At 36.9% G+C, this 16,941-nt stretch overlaps 1 protein-coding gene across 8 annotated transcripts in view; it reads left to right on the top strand.

Annotated features, from left to right (window-relative positions):
• AHI1 (Abelson helper integration site 1) overlaps positions 1 to 16,941 on the top strand; it is a 98,834-nt gene that overhangs the window by 55,436 nt on the left and 26,457 nt on the right. For all 8 annotated transcript variants that reach the window (XM_085301889.1, XM_085301886.1, XM_085301888.1 and 5 more), the window contains one exon: positions 16,746 to 16,804. In XM_085301889.1, coding sequence (XP_085158015.1) covers positions 16,746 to 16,804 — 59 coding nt within the window. The remainder of the gene's footprint in view (positions 1 to 16,745; positions 16,805 to 16,941) is intronic.

Here is a 16,941-nt window from a genome sequence, read left to right as displayed (position 1 = left end):
CATCCTGGATGCCATCTTTAAGCATGTGAAGGATAAGAGGGTGGTCAGGAGTAGTCAGCATGAATTCACCTAGGGGAAATCATGCTTAACCGATCTGATAGTCTTCTATGATGGAATAACTGGCTGGGTAGATGAGGGGAGAGCAGTGGATGTAGTCTCCTTTGACTTCTCAGTAAAGCTTTTTACAGTCTCCCATAACATCCTAATAGGCAAGCTCAGGAGGTGTGGGTTAGGTGAGTGGCCACCAAGGTGGACTGAGAACTGCCTGAAAGGCAAAGCTCAGAGGTTGTGATCAGTGGCGCAAAGGTTGGTTTAGAGGCCAGTCATATCCTGGGCTGCATTAGGAAGAGCATTGCCAGCAAGTTGAGGGAGGTAATTCTTCCCTGCTGCTCAGCCCTAATGAAGCCACATCTGGAGGACTGTGTCCAATTCTGGGCTCCCCAAGACAAGAGCTACTGGATCAAGTCCAGGAAAGGGCTGCTAAGATGCTGAAGGGACTAGAATATCTCTCATATGAGGAAAGGCTGAGAGCGTTGGGCCTTTTCAGCCTGGAGAAGAGAAGACGGGGGGGGATCTTATCAGTGTGTATCAATACCTGAAGGGAGGGTGTAAAGCAGATAGGACCAGACTCTATCAGTGGTGCCCAGYGCTATAGGAGGCAAAGGGCACCAACTGAAACGCAGGAAGTTCCATCTGAATATGAGGAAAAACTTCTTTACGGGTTGTCCAGAGAATTTGTGGAGCCTGCATCCTTGGAACTGTTCAAAAGCCATCTGGACAGGATCTGGGTAACATATTCCAGGTTACTTTGCTTGAGCAGGGTGGTTGGCCTAGATGATCTCCAGCAGTCCCATCCAACTTCAACCATTTTGTGTTTCTGTGTGTTAATTTGAATGGGTACACCACTAGGGAAAGAGATCAGTACTTTAAGGTATTATCTCTCACCTTTCACTTTGGGGAAAGGTATAACAGAGAAGGGAATAAGAAAAAAAGGATAAGGTTTTTTTAAACTTCTTCTGATTTGTTTGTAGTGGGATAAAAAAAATGAAAACTTTAAATATTTTTCTCAAAGCTTTTCTTTTTTCTTTTCTTTTTTTTTTTTTTTNATATTTTTCTCAAAGCTTTTCTTTTTTTCTTTTTTTTTTTTTTTTTTTAACATTATAAAAATCCATTACAGGATCTTGCATATGTATCTCTGGTTCCTTTATAACCTATTTTGCTATACCATTTGCATTATGAAGACAAGGTACTTCAGTATAGTGTCTCATTTACTTCAGTACAAATAAATTATGAAGACTCAGATGTCACCTGCAGCCGTCCTTTGTACATAGTTCCTTGATCTTAGTGCTTCTCTTCAGTCACTAGAGCCATCTCCCGGATGCCCTACCTCATACCTGACTTTTCCAGTAAATAAATATTAGAGTACCAAGATAACAGCTGCATCCTCGCTGTGGCTCTTTTGCCATTCAGGCAATGCTGAAGAGAAAAACACAGACCTTCCATGGAGCTCTGTGGCCATCATGCTGTGCCACCAGCACCAATTGCTTGTGTCAGAGTTCTGGCCCAAGGCCAGAATACAGGCCAATACAGGACTTTATTCTAAACTTGTTTATAAACATATTCTAAGCTTGTTTATAAAATGAATAGTAAAAAATATTTTTAATTTGAAAACAAAAGATGTATAAATAGGCTCGTCTAACCACAAAAATGTTCCAACAGAGTAGTAAAGACACAAAGAGAAAACCATTAACATTAATGACAGCCTAGTTCTCTTCTGTTTTAAAAGGTTGGCTATCCAGTTTCCTCTATCTGATTGATAAGATGTTATAAATGTCAAAGAGTTTGTATTTTCTAGTTCAACTTGCTGGAATTGTTTATGCTGAGATCAAAGATACACATGTTCCTTTATTATATGTTCTTTTTCATGTTTCTTCTAGGCAAGTTAATTAAAATATTTCACTAAAAATTATACTAAATACAGAGCACAATAACAGCAATCTTTGAAGATTCCAAAAGCTTTATCAAAAGAACACCATTTATATTTACTTGAAATTGGTGTATGTTAGGGTAATTATTGCTGTACCTTCAGGGTAAAGGAAGTACTCTCAGCCAAATTATACAAGGGTGTGGATTAAATGAAGCATTACTCTCTGTTTGGCAGCAGTGGATATAGATTGCAAAATCAGGGTGTGACGTAGTACTGCAGAAAGACTCTGCCAAAAGTGATTTGGCCTGAGTGTGCCCTTACTTTTTCAATTATGTGCTATCCTAAAACAACTAAATCTAATTAATTCCTAAGTAGAGAGGTCCTGTTAACTGTTTTCAGCCTGAGCTTGTCTGTACTTTCAAACAAAGCTTTTCTGTATTTTTTGAGATGCAGAACCACAAGACAGCAAATGTTGACAAAGTGCATGCTTAAATGCAATTCCAGCTGGTTTTAGAGATGAAAACAGTGCACTACTACTGCCCAAGGGCTGTGCAGTAAAGTGTCAACAAATAATTTCAGCAGAAAGTGCAGGTCAGCAAAGAGGCTCTCTGTATAGCAATAAGCATGGGTGGATAAGGTGATCAAATTGATTCTGTGTATTGCTCCAGTCCTTCTGACCTTATCATATCCTAAGGAGATGGGAGGACTGTAGAAAAAGACCCTGCAGCAGCCATGGTGTGCAGGACRGAGGCTTCCCCCTGCCCACAGAGAGGACCTGGATCCTTTGATTTTATTCCTAGTTTTGAAAAGTGAGCAGATACCAAGTACGTTTAAAACACTTCTGATTTTTAAGGTAATTATCCTCCTCTGTTTGGTATGCATGCGTACATTTTAAAATATTTTTTAAAAACCTTTGTTAATTTTATAGATTTCTTTTTTCTGTGCAAAACAAATGGGTTTTCAGGAACTCAAACAGAACTTCTATTAACCTAGTTGCTGAAGCACCGCATTTAGTGAAGAGCCAACTTCCCTCATGTGATTCACTCTGCTAACTTAACTCATTTGAACTTAACTTTGGATATTTCTGGTCTACATTACAGTCTTCAATTTATGCGTATGCTGTGGTAGCAAGGTGTCTCATAGTAACTTGGTACTGATTCTGTTGATCCTGTAGAAACCAGCAGTAGAGGATAATTGTTTGGGAAAATGTTAAGAAAACAAAAGATAGGTACAGAGAAATGAAGGCCTCTATGGGTGCCTAACTCAGATACTTCTATTGTCAAACAACTTTGTGAGTTGGTAGCATTCATAGAACTGGCCTCAGCATGCTGCTTTGAGCAGCATGCTCAGTGAGATGAGAGTTTCATCTGCCTGCCTCCTTACTGTTAGGGTTCTTTCTTATTTACAGGAGGTTGTAAGGAACAGTAACTCATTGCTTTTGGACCTCAAATGAGGTGGCAGTAGACCTCTACATGTTGCTCCTTCAAACTGTCATTTGGGAGTTTTCTGCTACCCTTGTGGCACATTCAAGTGAAAGAACCAATCACACAGGATCCTTCCTTATCTTTCTCTTCACAAAGGAGACTCGATCTTCACAGTTTTTACTTCCTCAGCCAAAGGAAAAGATCAGAATGATATACAGACAACTTTTTCTTTTTTCTTTTTTAAAAAGGAGGGAAGAGAGAGAAAAAGGGGAAAAAAATGCTCTTTAGAGCATTTCCTGCTCACTGGACCCCAGGCTCAACTCCAGCATGCCAGACAATCCCTCTTCTACAAAAGACTCCTCTCCAGGCTATAAAACAGACAGCATTTGAAACATGGAAGATGATTCTCATATGAAGAATGATTCTGGCCTATTATATCCCCATCTATTTCTAGATATAATATCCCTATTGCCTGTTCTATCAGTGTCTGCTGTTTTGAATAGAGGGCTCTGACTCTACTTTAGCTGTCTATGCTAGCTTCTGGTGCCTAATTGATTGAGATTTTTCCAGGTTTACTAAAGCATATTTCATTTACAGATCTTGGTATAGGTCTTCCTGGAATCCATTCAGAGCCTGACAGGTCAGTGGCAGTAGACTGCTGCAGCTAATGTGTCGATAGCTAATACATGGACGACAAGTTGACCATGACCCAGCAATGTGCCCTTGTGGCCAAGAAGGCCAATGGTATCCTGGGCTGCATTAGGAAGAGTGTTGCCAGCAGGTCAAGGAAGGTGATCACCCTGCCCCTCTACTCAGCCCTGGAGAGGCCTCATCTCGAGTACTGTGTCCAGTTCGGGGCTTCCCAGTACAAGAAAGACATGGAGCTACTGGAGAGAGTCCAGCGTGGGGCTACAATGATCAGAGGGCTGGAGCACCTGCCCTATGAGGAATGGCTGCGAGAGGTGGGCCTTTTTAGCCTGGAGAAGAGAAGACTGAGGGGGGGATCTTATCAATGTGTACAAGTACCTGAAGGGAGGGTGTCAAGGGGACGGGGACAAACTCTTTTCAGTTGTCCCGTGTGACAGGACAAGAGGCAATGGGCAGAAATTGAAGCACAGGAAGTTCTGCCTGACCGTGAGGGGGAATTTCTTCCCTGTGAGAGTGACAGGACACTGGMMCAYGTTGCCCAGAGAGGCTGTGGAGTCTCCTTCTCTGGAGATCTTCAAGGCCTGCCTGGCTGCAACCCTGTCTAATGTGCTCTAGGTGACCCTGCTGAGCAGGGGGGTTGGACTAGAAGATCTCCAGAGGTCCCTTCCAACCTTACTGATTCTATGATTCTGCATTAGCACGAAGTTTGCTTAATAATATATGCTTAGCATCTTTTGGTGTGATAAATTGCCTAGTACCAGAAGATATTCTGAGAATTCTTTCTTCTTCTACCACATTTCTGATTGTTGCTATCCAGTAGTAAAGCATAAGGAGCAGTTTCCCAGCTTTTTTTCTGGCAAGAGCTTAGACTCACTTTGTAAGATGTTATTTTATGTACCATTTTTTTAAGTGAAAAGAGTGAACAGGCTCTGCTTTTCTGCTCCTTACATCTTTGAATTTTCATTTTGGATAACTATGATTAAGCGGAGTTCACCTCTAATATAAAAGGGTTTTCTTATCTTTTAGGTTTTTTGCCTTAGGCTGTCTGGATTCAGGGGAGATGGCTGGGAGGTTTGTCACCTCCTGTGTTTATTCAGGAGAATCTATTTTAACAGAGGTCTTGATAACTTCTGTATAATGCTCATTATTATTTGAAGAGCTGTTCTTGTGGGCTGGGTACTCTTAAGAGCTAAAACTGACCTGATACTTACCTCCTTTGAGGACTCTAGGTCATACTGAGGTCTTAGAGTTTTTCATTCTAAAAAATGATACATTCAAACTTGAATATTCATTTTGAACTGCGTATCTATTAATTAGTAGTAAGTAACCAAAGTCACCTTTTTTGTCTAGCAGCTCAGTCTAGCAATATATTCAGCCCAATTGTGTTTGTTCCAAATTGAGTTGCTTTGATATAAAAGGAAGAATCATCAAGAGAAGAAAGAATTGTGCTGCTGATATTTGGGTGAATCTGAAATACAGTGCCTACTAAATGCGTATGTGTAATATACTACACTGTGTCTCGCATGATAGCAGCACTTGACCCCAGTTGATAACAGTACTTTATAATAAAGTTCTTTTGCTTGTGTTAAAGAGCATAAAAGGCTCTTCCATCTTTCTTTGGCTATTTATACATATAAAGCATCTTCAGAAACTGCAATTGCTGTTTGAATTAAGATTCTTCCTTTAAATTAACCTTTCTTCTTATCCAAACAAATCCTTTTCAGGGTAAGTTGCAAGAATCCTGCAAAGAGAACAAGGTGTGTCCAGAGTAGTATTGGTGTCAGTAGTGTTTGAGTTAATAATTTGGCACATGTAGATGTGCAAAAAACATCTAGAAAGGTTTAACACCTGTGTGCTTTGATGTGAACAAGTCTATTTAGGGATGTGCTTTGAGACACAAGTTGAGACAAAAGTTTGGGATGAAAGTCCCAAACTTTCATAGTGTTACTGGACAGTCTTGCATGTTTTGTATGGTGGTCCTTTTGAAAGCATAAAACCAATGTTTGTGTTACAGCAGTGAAGTCAGTTTTAAATAAACCCAGACATCCTTCACAATGTGTAATGTATAGAAACAGGTAACTTCCATAGTAGGGCATGGAGAAGAATTTCCTATCATTGAGTGTTCAGAACTCAAAAATGACATTTCTCTTACTGTAGAGTATGAAAAGTTAGCGGTCACTACTTTTGCATTGTTTTGGGGTATTGGGTTATTGGAGGCACAGTATGAGCCATACCCAGCAGTTATTTCAACTGGTAGTATTAGTCAAGCCAAAGAGCCTAGGAGCTATAATTAAGGTTAAATGTTAAAATATATCAATTTATATCAGTTTGGCACTGCCTATGTGATGATGCAAATAAAAATTTCATGATACTGTATTATTTAGTCAAATTATATTTCATAATATTATTGTAGCTATTTAGTAAAATTTTATTTCTGTATTAGTTTTAAATTTAAGTTTTTAAAATAGTTTTCTTTACATCTTTAGATTTGCTATGCAAATATTCCTCTTTGTAAAATTGCTRTACAAGTAAGAAACAGGATTAATTGGACAGAACTATATAACTTTTATTTGCTGGTTCAGCACTGAGATAGTGCAAAATCTTGCTTTGTTCTCATACCTTATGCAGTGATTTGGGCTGCTGATTAAACCTTAAGGAAAAGTCAGGGTTTTTTAGGATACTCAGAGTTCTGGCAATCTGTCTTACCCTAAAGTAGCACACAGTCCCTCTTTATGAAATGCCTGTCCTTATTTTACATCTCTTTTCAGATCAGGTGCTAACCTCTAAAAGAAAGGGAATATTGCCTCTTAATGATGATGCTTGTTATAGTTTTCTTCCCATGTTTGTATTTTGCATATCTTCCACCTAAGGAGAGTTACTGTCTACAGCAGATTGCTTTCCAGCTCTTTGACAAGTAATAATTTAAGCTTTCTACCAGGGTCTGACTTACTAGGAGAAGGCCACTAATGGCCAAGTCATCTTTTTGACTTTCTCTAAGGCAGCATAACAGTTGGTGTTCACATATTTGCAAAAACAGTCTAATTTCTGCACAGTGACTGAAGGCTGTGAGTATATCAGTGATGATGCTTTCTAAAAAGTCACTGACATAGAAGTAGTAGCAGATTGCTTTTGCATTCTAGAAAACTTTGTAGACTGTAGKTCAAGGGAACTGAAAAATCAATACGCTTGAAATCCGTGTCTAACAGGATGTGTAACTACTGTTTTAAGGTTGGACTTCACTTAATTTTTCAGTATATTTTGCTCTGTAATGGATGATACCAGCCTGGTATTCATCTTACAGTACTTAATGATACATAATTTGATAGTAGTGTTTTCAGATTTTGTTACCAAAGTTGCTACCAGCTATTATTTTGTTTTCATGTACAGATGGAAAGGAATTAGAAAGGACTTGTTTATTCATATATATTCTAATAACTCTAAGAAGAGTTTATCAGTAATATATTTGTAAATTGTCTGAAAACTTGAAAAGTTTGTGCATGCACAAAAACTTGTGTGGGACATAGCACCATGCACACATTCTCATGAGATATCTGACCAATATAGTTTTTAAGCTACAGTGTAGAAAGTTAATTTTGGATTGTATTTTAAAGATGTGCGCTTATTGTACTTTCAGAGATAGAAGACTATCTGCACAGATTTTTATTACTCATTAATTTTAGACCGTATTGAAATTAATATGTTTTCCTGATTTAGTTTCTGCCTGTAATCCTGCATTTTTCAGGCTTAGTAACTATGTATGGATTGTTTAGCAATGTCATAGAATTTTCTGGTAACGTTTTCTGAAAAATAATATTCTATACTAGCTGAAAAGGCTGGATAAATAGAGAATAGGCTGGGTAGAAACCAGTAGCTATTGTGTTCATGGTAAAGACCTGAAAGATAAAGCTGATTATTTTTTTCTATCATATTGCATATGGATTTGTTGCTTTTTTTTTCCCTTGAATGTAAATGYTGCAAAAATACTGCATAATGTTCTTCGAGCAGTTTTTTTTTTCAAAAGTCTTTGAGACTTTTTTTTTCAGTGAACACTAAGTTGATGTTGTGAAGTTACCAGGCAATACTGAAACTCCTTAGTTCACAACATGGAGTAACTTTATTTTTCCTGAGAAAACTTTTCAATGCAAAACTGTTAATGGGTGATTTTTGAAAGTATTTGTGATATTGTAAACATATGTTCTTAGAGCTTATCATTTGCAGACCAATATGCTAATTCGGTTTGTTCAATGAAATGGTAGGATAATACTGGCCATTACTGCAGACTTTTTGCGGTTGTGAGGGGGACCGTGCAAAAATGAATTACTTAGTTTTCCCTCTTTCCATAACTTTCATTCCTTGTTTTTTCATCCTATTCAGGCATGGTTCTTAAACTCATGAGTAGGCCTTCTGAAGTCAATAGCTACTTGTCTTTTAGAGTTCCAGATATAGGTAAACTCTGTATTTGATCGTGACTGTCATTACATATTTTTTATAACAGGTAAGCATAAATCTTACTTAAGTGATCCATTTCTTCTGGTTTAAGGCAAGGACGTAATGCAGCACAACAAAAGGAAAAATACTACCAAACCCATGTGTGAAAACTATTACTTTAGTGTTGGGCATCCACAAGCCGAGGGGACTACAGGTTTAGTGGTGTCTGTATTTCTCAAATGTATTTTTCCCCGGAGTAACACAACAAGCTTTATTTGTTATGATGCAGAATAAGGTTTTTTTTCAAATTTAATTTCTATCTTTTGCTTTTAAATAGTCTTGATGAGTTTAGCAAAAACAATGATGACTCTCAGGATATCAGCAGTGCTGGAAGAAAAAATAACTCTCAGACTATGTGACATAGTCTGTATTTTCCTTAAATCTCTTTTATCTGCTACCTAGGACTTGTAAATAATATTGCCAATCTGACTGCACAACACTGATGATATCAGTGCAGGCTTGTTGATGTTCACTGTGAGGTTACTTTCCATAGTCACTTCTCATTCTCTACATTGTAGAAAGAAACAACTAGGTCCTATATCCCCTGTTGATTTTCAGTTGTATCTAATTCCATTATGAGGTAACATTAGAGGTTGTCATAAGTTAGCATGTTCCTGATTAGCGTGAATTCAGTGTATGTGCTTTACTTCAAAAGAATACCTTGGACATGTGCTACTACTTGCATTGTTTATATATGGTACTGTGGAAACTTAACATTTGCAAGAAAAATGTAAGATGATTTGATAAGATTACTCAGAAATAATTAGGTGGGTGTGTAGACTGCTAAATGTATTTGATTTTAATCTCTAATTAAAAAGTTGGGATTTTTTATTGTTCTTGTGATGCAATAGTTTTTACTTCATTATACCTTGTATAAAAAGGAGCCAAATTCAGCCTGTTCGTTATGCATAAATACTGGGTAAGTGTATTCGTATGAATATACTTCATATGAGTGTTCTTCTTAAAGCCGCTGATAGACTATCTGCATCGTTCCTTTTGGAGAATTATTCTAAGATTCAGACTGAATACCTGTTAGTGCCCTTTTACAGCTGGAGCCAGGCATGATAATGATGGCTAACATTGCATGAATATCTCTATGCATTCTTTTGGTTGATTGTATATATAATTATTCTGTGGGATATGGTACTGCTAGAAACATAGTGTTCTTAATGCTGTCTGATTCTGAGATTTGTTATATGAGGATTGGAATTAGTTGGTGTTGCAGCAAAGGTATCTCTTTGCAGGTCTACAGGTGTGAATTCAAGCCTTGCTCCATTCACAGAATGAGTAAGGTTGGAAGGGACCTCTGGAGATCTTCTAGTCCAACCTCCCTGCTCAAGCAGGGTCACCTAAAGCACGTTAGACAGGGTGGCAGCCAGGCGGGCCTTGAAGATCGCCAGAGAAGGAGACTCCACAACCTCTCTGGGCAACATGGTCCAGTGCTCCGTCACTCTCACAGGGAAGAAATTCCTCCTCAGGAGGTTCAGGCAGAACTTCCTGTGCTTCAATTTCTGCCCATTGCCTCTTGTCCTGTCACACGGGACAACTGAAAAGAGTTTGGCCCTGTCCCCTTGACACCCTCCCTTCAGGTACTTGTACACATTGATAAGATCCCCCCTCAGTCTTCTCCCCAGGCTGAAGAGGCCCAGCTCTCACAGCCATTCCTCATAGGGCAGGTGCTCCAGCCTTCTGATCATCTTTGTAGCCCTACACTGGACTCTCTCCAGTAGCTCCATGTCTCTCTTGTCCTGGGGAGCCAAGAACTAGACACAGTACTCGAGATGAGGCCTCTCCAGGGCTGAGTAGAGGGGCAGGGTGATCACCTTCCTTGACCTGCTGGCAACACTCCTCATAATGCACCTGCTTCCTAAACCACCCTCTTCCTAATGCACTCCACTGCTTCAGTGTTCCCCGAGCTCTGCCAAAAGGGCCACTTGGGCTGGGGAGTCAGAGACAACCAGCTGTAGTAGCTACTGATAGCTCTCCCAGTCCTTTCGTATGAAGTTTCTGTGTTCAAGCACACTAGACCAGTTGTCTTTTTTAGTTTAGGAAGAAATGTGACTGACTGATAATTTTAAAAGCCTGAATTTTCCCAGTCCCTGGAGTTGAGGCATGTGCTGAAAAATAACTTGGTCCAGAAGAAGCGGCAGCAGTATGTGTGAAACTGCATAATACTGAAATGTGTGAGTCTCTAGAGTTACCTTGTTAGATGACTGTTATTAATACCAGTATTTAGTAAACAATTATTAACAAGGCAAATGTTGGCATATTTCTTATGGAAAGCTTATCTCCTCCTGTGCAGTTTTTTTTGTATAGTGTAATGTTTTGAAAGGCAACCACAGTCTGATCTGTTGACATAAACATTCAGGTTTCTTTTATTTTGTTTGTTTTAAAATTTTCGTGGTATTAATAAGGACTGGGAAAGGAAATGGATGAGAAGTTATGCTTTACCATCTACCAGTTCCGTTTTGGCTTAGCTGATTTTTCTTGCTGTTGCCATCCAGATCAGTCTCTCTGCGCTAGCTAGAGCAGTGACATCCGGCTGCAGTAGAGCTAAGGCTTTTCTCATTTCTTTAAATATACAGCATGCAAACAGTTCTCATTTCTGACTGGTAAAATAAATCAGTAGAAAATTCTTTATGTATTTTATACAAATTAGGACAATGAACAGAGAGGCATTTTATTTGTCCTTTAGTTTAGAGTTTTGTTTTCAGGCAGATGGATTTAGATAACAAAGTGGAATCCTTTTTAGGAAATGAGAACTAAATTAAGGATAGTTCAGTCTTTTTCAGATGTCTGAAGAGATTCTCTAAAAGAAGACAAAGACAAGAGTAATAGAATGAACTGACCTGTCATGGAGTAGATTTCTGCAGAATACATTGCAATATTTGGATTTTTGCAGCAGTCCTTTCCATTTAGTTTTCATGCCATCTCAGCACTTTTGTATATACACTTAAACATAGCTTGAAAGGACTGTCTATTCTGAGGATATACGTTTTAAATAGTTTGCAAGATYGTTAACTCTCTTGAGAGTCCATCTTTCCTTTGGCCTTGTGCTAGTTACTAATGTAGACTATTCCTTGCCTCACTCTGAGCTGCTTTTGAACATAGTTTTCTTGCTTCACAGCTTGAGCCAAATGTATTCAAAACTAGCTATAAAAGCGTTGGTATGTGTTAAACTTTGTTGAAACAGTCTTCAGTACATTTTAGTCCTGTCCATTCTCCTATTCATTTTGAAATATGTTCAAAATCATAGGACCTAGATTGAATCATGTGTAGCAGGATTTGAAACAGGTTTTTGCCTACAGTATTGGGTATTAGTAAAACATGTACTTTTCTCTAGCAAAATAAAGGGGTAGGTCTGTGTTAAGTGGGCACGTCCATTTCTTTAATTTTGTGTAAACTGCATCTGAAAGTGTTTGCAGCAAGTTTTGAAAGTATTTATGATCCTGTTTTTAAGTAAAGGAAAACAGTTTCTTATCCAATATATAAATAATTTTTTTATTTAATGAATTCTGTTTGATGTCTTACAGCGTAATTGTTGTGAGGATAAAGCCTTTGAGGGAAGATTAATCTATATTTAGATAGTTACAAAAGTCTTCTTTCTTTTATGCTGTACCTAGCTGAAAAATAAAATTCCAGAAGCAACTGGAATTGCTCTGCTCTGAAACTACTCAGAAAACTACTCTGAAAGCATTTATTTTGAAAGAACTTTTCCTTTGAAATCTGATTTAGATACTAGAGACATACTAAAAGATATTTTTGTTGCAAAAGTCATACCTTTGAATAGGTGACTTTGCTGAAAACATAATTCTGTTTACTAGGGTTAGTTTTAAAGCCCCAAAAGGTAGGTAGTGGAAGGGACTGAACTGGTATACACATATCCATCTCATATATGAATTCACTTTATTTCTTCTGTGCTGTTTGTTTATGTGGGTATGTTTTAACTATGCCGTATTGTAAGAGGCCATGATWTAACTTAAAAGAAGCACGTCTACAACAAGAAACACTATTTTCTAGAAGCATAATTTATCTTCTTGTCTTTCAAGGTTTGATTTTCTGATATATTATTAATTACTATAAACCTCAAAGTAAAATTAATTTAAGAATAAAATTACATGGAACTGGAATAGATAGAAGAAAATATTTTTTGTCTTACTGTGCTTTAGAGGAGTTTATTGTGGAAGTAAGTCTGGGATATCAACTTTTCTCAATTCTTTTATTTATTTATCTATTTTCTATGACTTCCTGAAGATTTTCCATGATCAATTTTTGACTGATTTCATAGGTAATTGTAGGTTCTATGACATTGGAATTCTTGGAGCTTTGGCCTGTAACAAATACCTTTCTATTAATTAACAAAATTAATTTATCGAGAGAGTTTCATGGAAGAAGAAATAGCCTTTTTTTTTTACAAATTAATTAAAACATAATTACGTGATGAATGCTCTCTCAGGCTCTATTAAATGAAGATTTTTTTCATATAAACATTTAATATTAGTTGATGGTAGACACTGCAATAAGATAATAGTGTAATTATGTGACTACTTAGGACTTTTTCCCATGTCCTGACTATATCTCCATTAAGTTTAAACAAATATAATAAGTAACGTTGCTACTGTTTAATAGGAATTGTTTTCAATTTAATTATCATGAGTGCCATTCTGGGATATTGTTGCTCTCACTATTGCTGTGAAATAGAAGTTATTTTCTCATATAAATTTCTCATAAATTTAATGTGTTTATAACTGAACTCATCCATTTCTTACTTATTTCAGACAGACTATTTGGAGTATGGTCACTTTAATGCGCTTATGCAAAGCAGAGGATAGTTTTTCAGTGAAAGTACACATAAAACAGAGAAGTTGGTAGTGCAGACATACTACAACCTGGTTTCCAGTTTTGTGGGTTTTTTTTCCCCTTTAGTTGCAAGGAACTAAGAATACACCTAGTTCACTGTTCAAATTGTACAGGAAGACTATAATGCAGTTTCAGTCACCTTATCAAGGCAGGCAGCCACACTTTTTCAAAAGATATCCATTCTTTGGTAGTCATTTGCATGAAGCCAGCACATACTTGGATCACAGAACAGTCATAACCATTGGATTATGTAGAACACAAAGAACAACTGTCCCACTGTTAAGTTGTGTCACTATGGAGTACTGATAGGTACTACTGCTCTTTCTCAGGCAGTTATTCTGGGACATTTAAAATCTCATTTAGACACTAACAATAGATTCTTTTAGAAATAGTTTATCTTCTAATGTAAAATTCTGTGTCAAGGGGATCACTGAAGGATCAGTGCAGTGTTACATAAAATAGAGCAATTCAAATGTTAATACTTTCATAGAGAAGATTAGATTCCCAATATATACAAGGATTTGAGGGTGAAGATAGCAAAAGCTGTGAACAAAAAAGGTTCTTAGAGAGTACAACAACCAGTAAATCCTCTGGACCACTAAGAATGCATCCCTATGAGTGATCTTGAAACATCCTTAAGATAAGACAGTCTTGATTAACCTCAGATTTTTTCCAGGTTTAACCTTACCAGAAATTTAACAACCTTTATATAAGCTCAGGCTAAATGAGGGGCCCAGCAGGTCATGGTGTCCTGCAAACTTCATTTTTGGATGAAGTGGAAATGTCCTCCCAGAATCCTGACCTCAGTTTCAGTACCTCCCTATAGTAGTTGAAAAGTTTGCACAGCCTGGATCAGAGGTAACCAAAGAAAGCACTGCTGAGAGTGCTAGTCACACGTGCTTCGTCAAGTGTGGAACTATGTCAAGCCAGTAACTCTGCAAAATTCCTTTAAAAATCTATTGCATCGTTTGAGAAAAGAGATGGATATTCCACTGCAAGCTGAATTGACCTTGTTTGTGAATGAGTAAGATTAGCTTTTTTTTTTCTTTAATATGAGTGTTTTGAACACAAGAGCTTATAAAGGAATGCTTGATAAATTAAAAAAATGATAACATTGAAGAAGAGTTTAGAGTGTAAACAAAAAAACCTATTTGGAAATAATGAAAAATAGTTATAATTGTAACAGGCATGATCACTACGAACAAACATCATTGGCTCTGTAGAGCACTGAATGTTGGACAAGTGTGCTGTGGACTAATTTATTGTTTAAACCTCAACCAAAGTAGTAAGAATTTCCTGATTATTCTGGAAGAAAAACGCTTTACTTGGAGAAGGCGCGAAGTCAAAACCTCTGCTTCTTTTAAAATTCAGTGCAGTGTTCCTTATATCTCTCTTTCCTATACTTGCAGCAGAAAAGGTCTGCACTGCACTTTGTTCAGGCTTGATAGGGGAATATCAGTCCAACAATAAGGTTTTACTTGACAAGCAGCTGCACATAGAGATGGCAGAGGAGTGCTCACATACTTAAACATACAGTATTGAAGTGACAGGAAAATACATCTTTTCTCAAGAGAAAGAGAAATTTTTGATGATATTACTGATAAAAAAAAAGTAGTCTTAAAGATTGAAGATTTTTTCAAACGAGAAATTCTTTTCATCATACGTTTTATGCAGCTTTCATCTAGACAATTACAATAGATTAAGTTTCAGTGTGTTTGGATTCATGTGTACTAGCACAACAGTACAATGCCAAAATGAAAATCCTCCAACAGAATATATAATTATATAAAGAGAAAAATTGAGGAGGGGGATGTTGTGCAGTATTTTTTGGTCTCGAGCTTGAGGTTTTTTAATCAAAGAGTTGACATGTTGCATCTATGTAATAGTATATTGGTCTGTAGTGTCATCTCTGCAACAGCTTGTATTGCAACTGTATGAGTGCATAGATAACATTAATAGGATTAACATTCCCGTTGATTTTTGGTGTTAGTGTTAAACAAATGTTTTGGCAAGAAGCTTATGTGAAAAAAGCTTCAGATCTACCATTGTAGGACTATGAGTTGAATTCAAAAATAGTTTCAATCTCCATCTCTTTTCCTCTTCCAAAACAAAGGGAGAAAAGTGTTTGAAAAATAATAAAATACCAAAATAAGCCTTTCAAAATCAAGTATTTCAGAATTTATACAAACCGTTTTTGAAATGATTAAGAACACACTATTTTTTTTTAACTCATACACCAAATAGAAAAATTAATTATTGCACTTCTCATTTAGGATTTCTCACAGCTGCAAAATTACTCACATACAGACTTGCAGGAGCATGGCTTAGCTAACAGTGACTGAGCTTGCACCTTTTATTATGTTTAGAAATATCAAAATATCTTAATGATTAAACATTACAAGCAAAATCTCCTGTGAAAGTCTGAACTACTAAGCTTTAGACAAGTATACTGTAGGTGAAGTTGTGCAAGCTTTCTTACAGATCTGTGTCAGTACTTGGGAGTCTGAATGTGAAAAATTCTCTTTGTTCAGATACTGGGCTCCTCAAAAGCAGGCTTTTTTGGAGTGGTAAATGAAAATGAGATTTTAGAAGTTATTTCTGTTTGAAACTAAACTTGTTTCAAATCTAATGTCTGACAGAGAAAATCCAGTAAGCTTAACTCTGTATTGTCTGGTGTCCATATCCTTGAAAATGAGAAAGGTCAAACATTTCTTCATTGAAGCGGTAGCAATTTTCATTGTAATGTTCACCAATTTTCAGATTTCTGTATCTTTTTAAGATGTTTTCTTAAGTATACAGCTGAGAAAACCAATAAGGAAAAGATAAATCCATAGATGATAAAAAGGATTTTACTGAGCTTAGTAGTTAGTAGTTTGAAAAGGAAACAATTTACAAGTACTTGTTCAAATGCACTATGTAGAGAGTGAATAAAATAAACAGCAAGATGTGTTGTGATAGAAACTCAGATGATCAAAGGGAGCTACTGAATAGGCATAGTTATTCTTTCAGATAAAATAAGGAAGTAATTCCTTTGAGAGGTTTTGTGATCATTTCTGTTGGAAAACTTTATATGCATTACTCAGAAATTCAATGAAAAGAAAAGCAATGCAGCCTAGATAATAGTGGCAGCTCTGAGCACGAGGTGGTGGCATGTGCTATTTCTCCAAATCATTTGAATGGAAATATTGGATTAGTTAACCTTGTGTCAGGTCTGTTAGTTAAATAAACCCTCCAACTGTTCCTGACTGAGAGATGCATAGTTATGACTGAAAGATGCTGCTGCTTTTCATTGGAATTTTGTCAAACATATCCTGCTAACATAATGATTTTAAAAGAAAATGGTTTATTCGATGGAAAAGGATAACAAGCAGAAAATTCACAACCTTTTCTTCTCACAGGGTGTTTCAGCCCAGTAGGAAATCCTCTTAGCCTAACACTATTGGGCAGACTACAGACGGTAAGGAATTTTATCTTTGCATTTTTTTAAAAAATTGATGCTTAACTATCCTTTATTCACAAGTTCTCATTGTAGAGAAGCTTTTTTTTTTTTTTTTTTTTTTTTTTTTTTTTTTTTTTTTTTTTTTTTTTTTTTTT

This window comes from Rhea americana, unplaced genomic scaffold (assembly GCF_003343005.1).
Source record: "Rhea americana isolate MKP2758 unplaced genomic scaffold, rheAme1 scaffold_180, whole genome shotgun sequence".
Lineage (NCBI taxonomy): Eukaryota > Metazoa > Chordata > Aves > Rheiformes > Rheidae > Rhea > Rhea americana.
This window is presented reverse-complemented; position numbering and strand designations above follow the sequence as displayed.